Source organism: Coffea arabica, chromosome 11c (assembly GCF_036785885.1).
Source record: "Coffea arabica cultivar ET-39 chromosome 11c, Coffea Arabica ET-39 HiFi, whole genome shotgun sequence".
NCBI classification, from domain to species: domain Eukaryota; kingdom Viridiplantae; phylum Streptophyta; class Magnoliopsida; order Gentianales; family Rubiaceae; genus Coffea; species Coffea arabica.
Window position 1 is genome coordinate 7,107,411 of NC_092330.1, and position 11,856 is coordinate 7,119,266.

At 40.1% G+C, this 11,856-nt stretch overlaps 1 protein-coding gene across 1 annotated transcript; it reads right to left on the reverse strand.

Annotated features, from left to right (window-relative positions):
* Positions 1–925: 925 nt before the first annotated feature.
* On the reverse strand, positions 926–11,296 carry LOC113715883 (uncharacterized). Its single transcript, XM_072069970.1, has 2 exons — positions 9,744–11,296; positions 926–1,073 (listed from the first exon to the last, which is right to left on the reverse strand). The coding sequence occupies exons 1-2, from the start codon at positions 11,294–11,296 to the stop codon at positions 926–928; spliced, it is 1,701 nt and encodes a 566-aa protein (XP_071926071.1).
* Positions 11,297–11,856: the final 560 nt, after the last annotated feature.

An 11,856-nucleotide genomic window follows, 5' to 3' on the forward strand; every position in this document is an offset into this window, starting at 1 on the left:
TATTACATTTGCTAGCTAGGCACACGTCTTCGATAGGTCTTCATTGAATGTTCCTCCAAGCCCTATCTATTACAAGCCAAGAGGTGTACACATACCCCATAAAGAATAACTTAAATAAAAAGCAAAAGTAAATGACATAAATAAAAGAAATTAAATTAAAGAAAGGCTAGGAAAGCAAAATAGACATGCATATTCACATAACTCGTAGGAGCACGTAGGGTCAAATGAAGTGCAAATAAGGGATAGAATGTACCTCCCTTGAATATATGCTCTAATGAAGTGAAATTATTAAATTACCCTCCAAAATAATAAAAATGTCAAGGTACCACTTTAATTATCAAATAATCACATGAAACAACCATTAAACACAAAAGTGGAAATTAAGCATGAAACGAAAATTAAATATGGAATAGATCAGGCACGTGCAAGCAAAACTCGGTCTCAAATAAAAGGTCTCAAGAATTTAAAGTGGAGTGCTAAATTGAAATGCTTACGGTGGAATCCATCACAATCAAATGCAAAAATCACAAAAGAGAAAAACTATCACAGAAATTATTTATTATGATTAAATAACAAAATTATCTAAGAAAAACTGAATCAAATAAAACCAAGACTATGAATTTTTCCAAGATTATTAAGCTTTCATGACATTGGGAATTATCCATTGAAATTTGTCCACAATTCACGTAAAAACATACCGAAGCGAATTATCATGTAAAAGGGATCCAATTGCAAACATTAATCAATCATGTGAGCCCAATTAGAACATTTAAGAACTTTAAAGGTTCAAGAATGATGAAAAGGTCAAGTCATGGTTCAGATTGCAAATACTTTAGGACTCAATTGCAAGAAATTAAAGCATAATTGGGTCACAGTGCAACAAAGGGGAACTTAGGGGATCAAAGTGCAATTTTCAGAGATTAATTCATGCAGTTTTCATGCAAGCTTCGTGAAAATCAACATGAGAAACAACATTCTGCAGCAGAAATTTCTGCTGAAAGCTTTCGGCAACCCAGAAGACAACCGTGACTTTCATTTTCTCAACCTTAACACCATTTTGATCGAAAAATCTTCTAACCAACACATTAAAGCATGAATCTAACAACCAAACAAGCAGGTAAATCAAATTCAAAGTGAGTTTCTGCAATATTTTCTCTCATGTTTGCTCAAACGAAACCCAACTCAAACTCACATCTTATTTTCCAAAAAAAAATCAGATCTCAAGCTCACATACACAGCTTTAACTAAGCTGCAAACTATGTCATTACCATCGCCTCAACAGGTAGGAAACTTAGAAGGAAAAAACATGCAAGTTCTATGCAATAGCCATGAAACAAGTTTCTGCAATTACTTCACATACTCTAGCAACCGAAGACTGCTGCACTTTCTTCTCAAGCTCAAGCTTCTTAATCACAACCGTGATCAAATATTTTTTAGCATGGTGTTTAATCATAACTCAAGTGTTTTAAGGACTCAAACGTAAACTTAACATCAAATCATTCCATTCCTTCTCCTTAAAACCAGATTTAACAAGCAATTTAAACGTAAGGGTCCCTTAAACAGCCATGGAAAAGAAAACAAAAGGACAAAGAGATGCAGCAGCTTTTTACTCCTTTTATCTTAGCTCAGCCATCTTTGCATGCAAACACTCGAATCAGTTCTACCAATTTGTCATTTACAGACCAAATGCAAGGAATTTGCCCCCCAAACATGAATAAGAATCCAGAATTCGCAAAAGCAAACTGGAAAATTCTTTTCCTCTTCACTCGGCTACACTGGAAAAATTCCAGCAGCTTTAGTCCATCTTTAAACCGAATTTACTCGGCTGAAACACTAAATTATGTACCCAAAACTAACATGCAAGACTAATAAATGAAGTCATTATCAATTCCAGTTCAAAACAGGGTCGGACACCAGCAACATTGATCCCAAAATTCCAGAATTAATTCAACTATTCGCAGATGACATCCGTGCAGCAGATTTTTGTTTCACTCAAATTTCTGGTTTACACATAGCCAATTAATCTCATGCAGGGCTTAATCATCCAGTATTTAGTTAGCTAAACACACAACCAAGTGAGGATCAAGCACTTTCCAGTAAATTCATACTAAAATATCCATACAACTCCCAAAACAACTCCATCGGCTAAGCTGGAAAATTGGTTTAGCAGTCCAGCAACTTCCAATAAAAATTTCCAGCCATGCAACCGAATTCCTAGCCATAAGGTTCACATGCAACACCAAATAAAGAGCTATCTATCAGATTGGGTCCAAGACTGAGCTCAGATAATCACAAATTAGCAAGTTAAAGCTGAAATTCCAGCTCAAGCTCTCGGCAATTCCGATTCCTTCACAACCAGATTTCTTGCAACTTAATTTTGTCATCCAACCGCACAACCCCACATGCATGCTCCTAAACAGCTTCATCAACTAATAATCAACTAGTCTAAGTCCAGAAATTACCTCAGCTTAAGGCTCAAATCACGCGATCAGCAGCGGGAATATTTCTCTCCTCTCGGCAGTCCAGAAATGCAGTCCGCAACTCTTCCTCTCCCTTGCTCAAGCTTGCGACTAGAATGGAGGAAGTTTGGTTCTCAGACTACACCAGCTCACGGATGGAAGAAAGGATAACAACAGGTCTTTCTCTCTATTTTTTTAGCTTACGGACATTAGCTTACGGACAGAAAGGAAAAGGAATGGAAGCTCGGCTCTCTCTTGCACTCCACTCGCAACTCACGGCAGAAAAGAGAAATCGAAGTATGATATTGGGGTCAATTGGAAATGGTATAGCGTAGTGGGATGTATATATTGAGGTATTGGGAGTGGAGTGGAGTCGGCAATAACAATGGAAAGTGCTAGGTTGAGAAGTGGAAATGGAACCGGCAGAAATAGAATTGTGATTTTTTGATTTTTTTTTTTTTGAAATTAATTGAATAAAACTGATAATAAAAATAGATAACAAACAACAAAAACAACAAAAAAAGTAATTTAATTAACATTGGATAGAAACTAAATAAACTAGAATCAACAAAACACAATTTTCCATTTTTCATCAATTTCCTCTTTTCTTCTTTTTTTTTTCACAAATTTTACGTTAAAACTTAAAACTAAAACTAAAACTAAAACGTGAACAAAATTAATATGACAAATAATTAGCAAATACAAGACAAATAAAAAGGTAACAACTAAAATGCAGACAATCTAAAACCAAATCATGAATTAGATACAAAATACAAATTATTTAAAAATTTGGTGTCTACAGTTTGCCCCTCTTTGTTTGAGTTTTGAAAAAACTTGAAACAAAGAAGTAGACACCAAATACTTACCTGTGTTATTCGGCTGCAAAATGATTTGAACGGACAGGAATTCTAAAAACGGGACTGACCTGAACATGAAACTAAACGGGACTGACCCAAATAAAAATTTAAAAACGGGACTGACCCGAACCGGAATTTAAAACGGGATTGGCCCGAACAGAAATTTAAAACGGGACTGACCCAAACAGGAATTTGAAAACGGGACTGACCCGAACATGAAACTAAACGGGACTGACCCAAATAAAAATTTAAAAACGGGACTGACCCGAACCGGAATTTAAAAAGGGATTGGCCCGAACAGGAATTTAAAACGGGACTGACCCAAACAGAAATTTGAAAACGGGACTGACCCGAACAGGAAATTTAAAACGGGACTGACCCGAACAGGAAATTTAAAACGGGACTGGCCCGAACTGAAATTTAAAACGGGACTGGCCCGAACAGGAAGTTTAAACGGGACTGACCCGAACAGGAATTTAAAACGGGACTGACCCGAACAGGAATTTAAAACGGGACTGGCCCGAACTGAAATTTAAAACGGGACTGACCCGAACAGGAATTTAAAACGGGACTGACCCGAACAGGAAATTTAAAACGGGACTGGCCCGAACTGAAATTTAAAACGGGACTGGCCCGAACAGGAAGTTTAAACGGGACTGACCCGAACAGGAATTTAAAACAGAACTGGCCCGAACTGAAATTTAAAACGGGACTGGCCCGAACAGGAGTTTAAAACAGGACTGACCCGAACAGGAATTTAAAACGGGACTGGCCCGAACTGAAATTTAAAACGGGACTTCACTGGGGAAGTTTAAACAATGAATTGAGTTTTTTTTTTTTTTTATCTGAGAATATTTCAACTTTTGTACCAAAAGGGAAATTTGGATTTCTGTGACTGAAACGATAACTGATGCTGTTTCTTATGATCGAGTCTTGCAAATAACATCGATCCTTGTTTACTGGGAAACTTTTGTCTGACATCGGTTTAGGTGCCAAAAAGAGAGTGGCTGCTTTTGTTTGTAAATGCAACATTCCTGCAAGAAAAGAAGAAATAATGGACTTGCCACCATTGTTTGATCCGGTTTGCCTTGAGAGTCGTGTAAACATGAGTCTTGTGATGCTTTTATTTCGGCTCGGCGGCGTCTGCCTTAGTCGAACTTGAAACCTTTCAATTTCTGAGACTGATAAAATACGGATTTACCACGTCACCCAATCCAGGTGGTAGCTTTGTTGTATGTTACTCCTTGTAACTGATGATTGAATCCCCTATCTTTGCACAAACCTTAGGGTTTATCATTCATTTGAATTTAATGGTAAAAGAATGATGCATGAAAATTAGTCATATAAAAATCAATGTATATGCAAGATGATTTCCTATGTTAAGCAAAAATGAGCATGCAAAAGAATGTATACAATCATAAGCATTCATACACAAATAATTGAGAACAACCAAGAGGTTTATAAAGATACATTTTGCAAAAGAATATTTGTAAAGAATAATACAAATTTAGCCGATGAATATCATATTCAAGACTTTGGATATTTTCTCTTTGGAACCCAATATTGGCAGAAGTATCACAAATATGAGGAAAACCCTAAATGCACCAGGTCACCAGCTGTTCCTTCTTGAGCTTGTCTTTTGAGAAAACCTACCTTGGCGCCCTTTCGGGTTTTCACCAAGGTTGCCCCCATCCTTTTTGTTGTTTTTTCCTTTTTTTTCTTTCTTTTCTTTTTTTCTTTTTTTCCTTTTCTTCTTCTTTTTTTCTTTTCGAGGCGCCCTTTCGGGTTTTCACCTAGAGAACCATGAAATATCTCGACCATTATCGACTCAGAAATATGAATTGAAGATTTCTGGCATCAGTAGAATGCATTTCCCTTGTGAGATTAGGCGAAAGCATTATAGACATCACCTGCCAGTTGATTAACAAATTTCCTAATAGAGATGCAGCAAGTGACGAAAATCAGGACTTTGGGCTTTTGTAATGAGGTCCGGTGGGGTGTTTTTCAAGAAAGGTTGAGGCTTGAAGGCAGATTTGATACGAGGGGTGAAATAACTTGAGATTGCACCCTTTTGAAAACAACTCCGATACTGAGGAAAATTTGCCCCAGTTTGATCAGATTTTCTCTCTTTGCATTTTTCATTGTATTTTCCTCACTTTTTGCATTTTTCTTTGAAAACTAAATTTGCCCCAGTGTAGGGTTTTTTTTTTTTTTTCCGAAACAAATTTGCCCCAGTGTAGGGTTTTTTTTTTTTTTTTTTTTCCGAAACAAATTTGCCCCAGTGTGGGGTTTGCAATTCTCAAGGATTATCAAACGAAATTTGTCAATTCTAATGGCTCAAAGGGGACAAGTAGAGATAAAATATTTTTTAGTGTAAAAGAAAATGGCCTGACTTGCATTTCGCCATTTGCATGAATTTCTAAAGAAAATTTGCATGATCAAATGAAAAACTTTTTGCACATATCTGAGTTGATGGGTTGAGGGAAAACCCGTCCATCCATTTCCGCCAAAATAAGAGCTCCGCCAGGTAATACCTTTTGGATAATGAACGGCCCTTGCCAATTTGGAGCGAACTTGCCTTTAGCTTCATCTTGCATTGACAAAATTCGCTTCAGTACCTTATCACCTTCTTCAAATGCCCGCCGATGAACTTTTTTGTTGTAAGCTCGGGCCACACGTTTTTGATAGCATTGCCCATGACAGATAGCATTGAATCGCTTCTCATCTATCAAAGTCAATTGCTCATGGCGCTGCTTGATCCAATCGGCCTCCTCCAATTTAGCTTCCATAAGGATTCGTAGCGACGGAATTTCAACCTCAGCTGGTAATACAGCTTCCATCCCATACATAAGTGAATATGGCGTTGCCCCAGTCGATGTCCGAATAGAAGTCCGGTACGCCATCAATGCATAAGGCAACTTTTCATGCCAATCGCGATGCTTTTCTGTCATTTTACGAATGATTTTCTTCAAATTCTTATTTGCGGCTTCTACAGCTCCATTCATCTGAGGCCTATAAATGGCAGAATTGCGGTGTTTGATTTTGAACTGCTCACATAGTCCATCTACCATGTCATTGTTCAGATTCTTGGCATTGTCCGTGATAAGCGTTTCGGGTACTCCAAAGCGACAGATGATGTGATCTCTCAAGAAATTGGCTACTACCTTCTTCGTGACATGTTTGAATGACTCCGCTTCAACCCATTTGGTAAAGTACTCGATTGCCACCAATATAAATCGATGTCCATTTGAAGCAGGAGGATCGATTGTACCAATCATGTCCATACCCCACATTGAACAAGGCCACGGGGCGGTCATGCTATGCAACTCAGTGGGTGGAGCGCGTATAATGTCACCGTGCATTTGGCATTTTATACATCTCCGGACAAAGTCTATACAATCATGCTCCATAGTAAGCCAGAAGTATCCGGTTCTCATGATTTTCTTTGCTAGCAAATGGCCATTCATGTGAGGTCCACAAACGCCACTATGCACTTCTTTCATCATATATTGAGCTTCATCTTCATCAATGCACCTTAAAAGGTTCAAATCCGAGGTTCTTTTGTACAACACTTCTCCATTTAAGAAAAATTTTGAAACCATTCTGCGCAGAAAGCTCTTGTCTTTCGAACTAGCATGCTGAGGGTAGGACCCAGTTTTGAGAAACTCTTTAAGATCATTAAACCAAGGAGTAGTATCCGAGGACTCGTCTGCAGCCCAGCAGTGGGCTGGCTTGTTTTGAAGTTGAATTTGGATTGGTTCGATCTTCAATTCATCAGGATACTGGATCATAGAAGCTAAAGTAGCCAAAGCATCGGCGAATGCATTCCTGGCTCTCGGGAGATGTCTAAACTCCAAATTTTGAAACTGCTTGGCCAAAGTGAGCAGACTACAATGGTAGGGTAGAATTTTCGAATCTTTGGTTATCCACTGTTTCAAAGTTTGATGCACGAGCAAATCTGAATCACTGAAAGCTATCAATTCTTTGATTTCTATTTGCAACGCCATTTTGAGACCAAAAATGCAAGCTTCATATTCAGCCATGTTATTCGTGCAAGCGAATTGCAATTTGGCAGCGGCAGGGTAGTGCTTCCCTTCGGGTGACACCAAAACAGCTCCAATTCCAGCTCCGAGAGAATTCGAAGCTCCATCGAAGAAAAGCCTCCATTCAGGACTTTGTTCACTTATATCATCTGTAGCGCCTACAAATAGGACCCTCTCGTCAGGGAAATAAGTACGGAGTGGTTGATAATCATCATCCCTTGGATTTTCCGCCAAATGATCAGCTATAGCTTGCCCCTTGACCGCCTTTTGTGAGGTGAAAACAATGTCGAACTCTGATAGAATTATCTGCCATTTCGCCAAACGCCCAGTCAGCATCGGCTTCTCCAAAAGATACTTCAAAGGATCAGACCGGGAAATAAGATAAGTGGTATGGCTCAACAGGTAGTGTCTCAACTTTTGGGCTGCCCAGGCCAATGCACAGCAGCTTTTTTCAATGAATGAATAATTAGCCTCGTACTGCGTGAACTTCTTGCTTAGATAGTAAATGGCTTGTTCTTTCCTTCCGGATTCATCGTGCTGACCTAGAACACACCCTACTGCTCCATCGAGTACAGATAAATACATAATCAAAGGTCGGCCCGGTTTGGGCGGCACTAAGACTGGTGGATGCAACAAATAATCTTTAATCTTGTCGAAAGCCTGTTGACACTCCTCATTCCAATACAACGGCACATTCTTTCTCAATAATTTGAACAACGGCTCGCATGTGGCAGTTAGTTGGCCGATGAACCTCCCAATAAAATTAATCTTCCCTAAGAAGCTTTTCACGTCCTTCTGAGTTTTTGGCACTGGCATATCTCGAATTGCTTTGATTTTAGCTGGATCTATCTCTATGCCCTTCTTGCTGACAATGAAACCCAACAGCTTACCCGCAGGTGCTTCGAAGGCGCATTTTGCAGGATTTAGTTTCAAATTGTACTTCCGCAATCTTTCGAACAATTTCTTCAGATCAACCAAGTGGTCCTCTGCCCTTTTATACTTGATTATAATATCATCCACGTAGACCTCCATCTCCCGGTGAATCATATCATGAAATAGGGTTGTCATGGTCCTCTGATACGTTGCTCCAGCATTCTTTAAACCGAAAGGCATGACTCGGTAGCAAAAGGTACCCCAAGGGGTAATGAAAGCAGTTTTCTCCCTATCCTCTTCTGCCATCAAAATTTGGTGGTAGCCAGCAAAACAATCGCAAAAGGTTTCAATCTCATGTCCGGCAGTATTGTCTAAGAGAATGTGAATGTTTGGTAGAGGGAAATCATCTTTAGGACTGGCTTTATTAAGGTCTCTATAGTCAATACAAACTCTTACCTCTCCACTCTTTTTTGGAACAGGGACAGGATTTGAAAGCCAAATTGGGTAATGGGAAACAATGATAATGTTGGTTTTGAGTTGTTTTTCAATTTGCTCTTTTATTTTGAGGCTTATATCTGGTTTGAATTTTCTGGGTTTTTGTTTTACGGGTGGAAAAGAAGGGTCTGTGGGTAACTTATGCACCACCACATCAGTTGAAATACCAGTCATATCATCATAGGACCACGCAAATACATCCTGGAACATGGTCAAGAATTCAAACATCTCCTTTTTCTGCCTTTCATTCAAATGAATACTAATTTGCACCTCCTTAACCTCATCCTCAGTGCCAATGTTAACCTTTTCTGTTTCTTCCAGGTTCGGTTTTGGTTTTTCCTCATATTGTTCAAAGTCCTTTGCAAAAGAATCGAATACTTCCTCATTATCACTCTCGCTTTGGAGCTCGGATTCACAGACCTCCAAGTCGTGAGTGATATAGAGATTGCCATTATCGAATTCCAGAATTGTGATATCCAAAGGGTCAAATAATTTTATTTTTGGCCATCTGAAAGAATTAACGAATGTGGGATAATAAGCAAATAAGCATACAACAAACAGATGGTCAAGCAATACAACGAAAATATAAACAAATGAATAAACAAAACAACATGACAAGAACAACTTGTACATTTTCATAAAACCTTTGATTGAAAGCAAATGGAAATGAAAACTTAACAATATTTACATGCAAAAATGTTAGTCAAAAAGTAAAATTGTTTTCATTGGCTATTTACAGATGCAACTTTTCATGAATTCACATGAATGATAAACCCCTTTCAGTTTACCGAAACTCCTTCCGAACGGGCAGGAACTCGGCTGTCCAATTGGGAATTGATCCTTCGGGGATGTCAGGAAATTCAACTTCGCCTGGAACACTATCTTCAAATGTTGCCCCAACGAACAATTGGGCCAAACTAGCTTCAATTTCGTCAACTGGGTTGATTTCTGACATGATCACCTCGGCTGGTCGTGGGAAAGTATAATGCAGGGGTGGAATGTCAAGAGCCCTTTGCCTTCCTTCTTTCTCCGCTTTCTTGCGCTCCTTCATTTCTCTGATATCCTTAGCAGTCGGTCGGAAGCCTAAACCAAACGAATCCTTTTTCTCAATAATCTCCACTGGCTTCAAAATTCCTTGCAGATCTCGTCCCAGCCCCTTGTCAAATTCATAGCCTCCACGGATCATTTCTTTAGCCATCATGACACTGGCCTTTGATAGAGCTCGCTCCTCGTTTGTGATCCAACTTACAGAGACGATATCAGCCGTGCTATGAGGAGTCATGGTGACGTTTCGGCTTCCATCCTCTTTTGACCCAGAATCGGTGATTACAAGGCAATCCTCTTCGGCAAATATAGTTATCAGCTTGTCATTTACTACAAATTTCAGCAACTGATGCAATGAAGACGGCACAGCTCCGGACTTATGAATCCAGGGCCTTCCAAGCAAAACGTTGTAAACACTAGGAAAGTGCATGACTTGGCAGGTTATTTGAAATTGTGCGGGTCCCATCTCGACCACTAAGTCTACTTCTCCTATTGGCTCTCTTTGTGCTCCATCAAAACCTCGGACTACGGTCCTTGAAGGCCTCAGCTTGATGTCTTGCAATCCTAGCTTCTCCAAGGTGCTCCAAGGACAGATATTAAGCGCAGATCCATTGTCAATCAACACCTTCGGCAGCATTTTTCCGTTGCACCTTACAACTATGTACAGGGCCTTATTATGTCCAATGCCCTCCGCCGGCAATTCCTCGTCAGAGAAAGTGATTTGCTTGGTAAATAACACATTTCCAACTACATGAGAAAAATTATCAACTGAAATGTCCTTAGGGATTTGAGCTTTGGTCAACACCTCAATCAGCGCGTCCCTATGCATGTCTGAAGAGAAGAGTAGATCCAACATGGATATCTGGGCAGGCGACTTACTCAGCTTCTCAACTACATTGTACTCACTTCTCTGAAGTCTCTTAAGGAAATCCAAGGCTTCTTTCTCGGTGATTGTTGGTTTGACGAGCGGCTCGGAGTTATTTGCTTGAATCGGAATGGTATTTTCAAATGGACTCGCAACCTTTCCTGATCTGGTGACCACTGACACTTCCTTTTTTGCAATTGACTTTTCCCCAATCTGTACGTCAGGTTCATCATAATTCCATGGCACTTGTTGCAGGCTTAAAACAGGCTCTTGCTTCGGGAATTCAATAACCACTGGCTCCAAAGCCTCACTTTCGGCTGGCGTGAGATCCAAAATAAAGGGCTTTTCGTCCTCTTCAAATGGCAATTCTATGACAAAGGGTTGGTCTGTGACCCCAAACACTTCAGCTTCCCTTGTCAATTCTTTGACCGGTTCCACATACTCCGTATCATCCAGAATAATTCCAATGATATTGGCGTGTTCCGGTAAAGGGTTCCTATTTACGTTCGGCCCTTGCGCCTCCCTTTTCCGGATTACAATCTCCCCGGCTTCAACCATATCTTGGATTTTATGCTTAAGCGCCTTGCAATCAAAGGTGGCATGTCCGGGGGCCCCAGAATGATAAGCACAGACAGCTTGTGGATTATACCACGCGGGCATGCCATATGGGTAGGTAGGAGGGGGTACTGTACCAATTTTCCCGGCGGCCTTCAACTGGTCATACAATTGGTCCAGAGGCCTGCCTAAATTGGTGAATGTACGGCTAGGTGGTCGGTTGTAAGGTTCAGGAGGTTGAGGATGGTTGTAAACAGGTCTATTTGGTAGAGGAAATCTTAGGTTATATGGAGGGCGAGGTCGGTTTTGAGGTGGATTTGGTTGGGAAATTTGAAAAGGGGCTGAAGGTGGGTTTGGATAGCTTGGGCGAGGTCGAGGGTGGTGGATGTTGGTAGTATATACAGGATGCGGATTTGAGTAGTAAGGGTAATAGGGTTGGTAGATTGGGCTGTGTTGGTATCAGGGTCTGGGTGAAGGGTTTTGATTCCAAATAAATGTTGCATCCCCCTCTTTCTTTTTGAACGGCGGCTTTTTCACATTGCTTCCTTGACCTTGTAAAGCATCCAACTGAGATTTCAGGGCAGAGACATTGACAATCTTCCCGGCTCTCACAAAGTCGTCAAACTCTTCCAATTTATTCACAATTGCAGCAAAAGAACAACCAG

What these genes read in the sequence shown, in the direction of transcription:
- LOC113715883 (XM_072069970.1), bottom strand. Translation starts at nt 11,296, where the DNA reads ATGCCCGCGTGGTATAATCCACAAGCTGTCTGTGCTTATCATTCTGGG. An exon ending in AAAGCGGAGAAAGAAGGAAG is followed by an intron (nt 1,074 to 9,743) that starts GCAAAGGGCTCT and finishes TGTGTTGGTTAG; the next exon opens with AAGATTTTTCGATCAAAATG.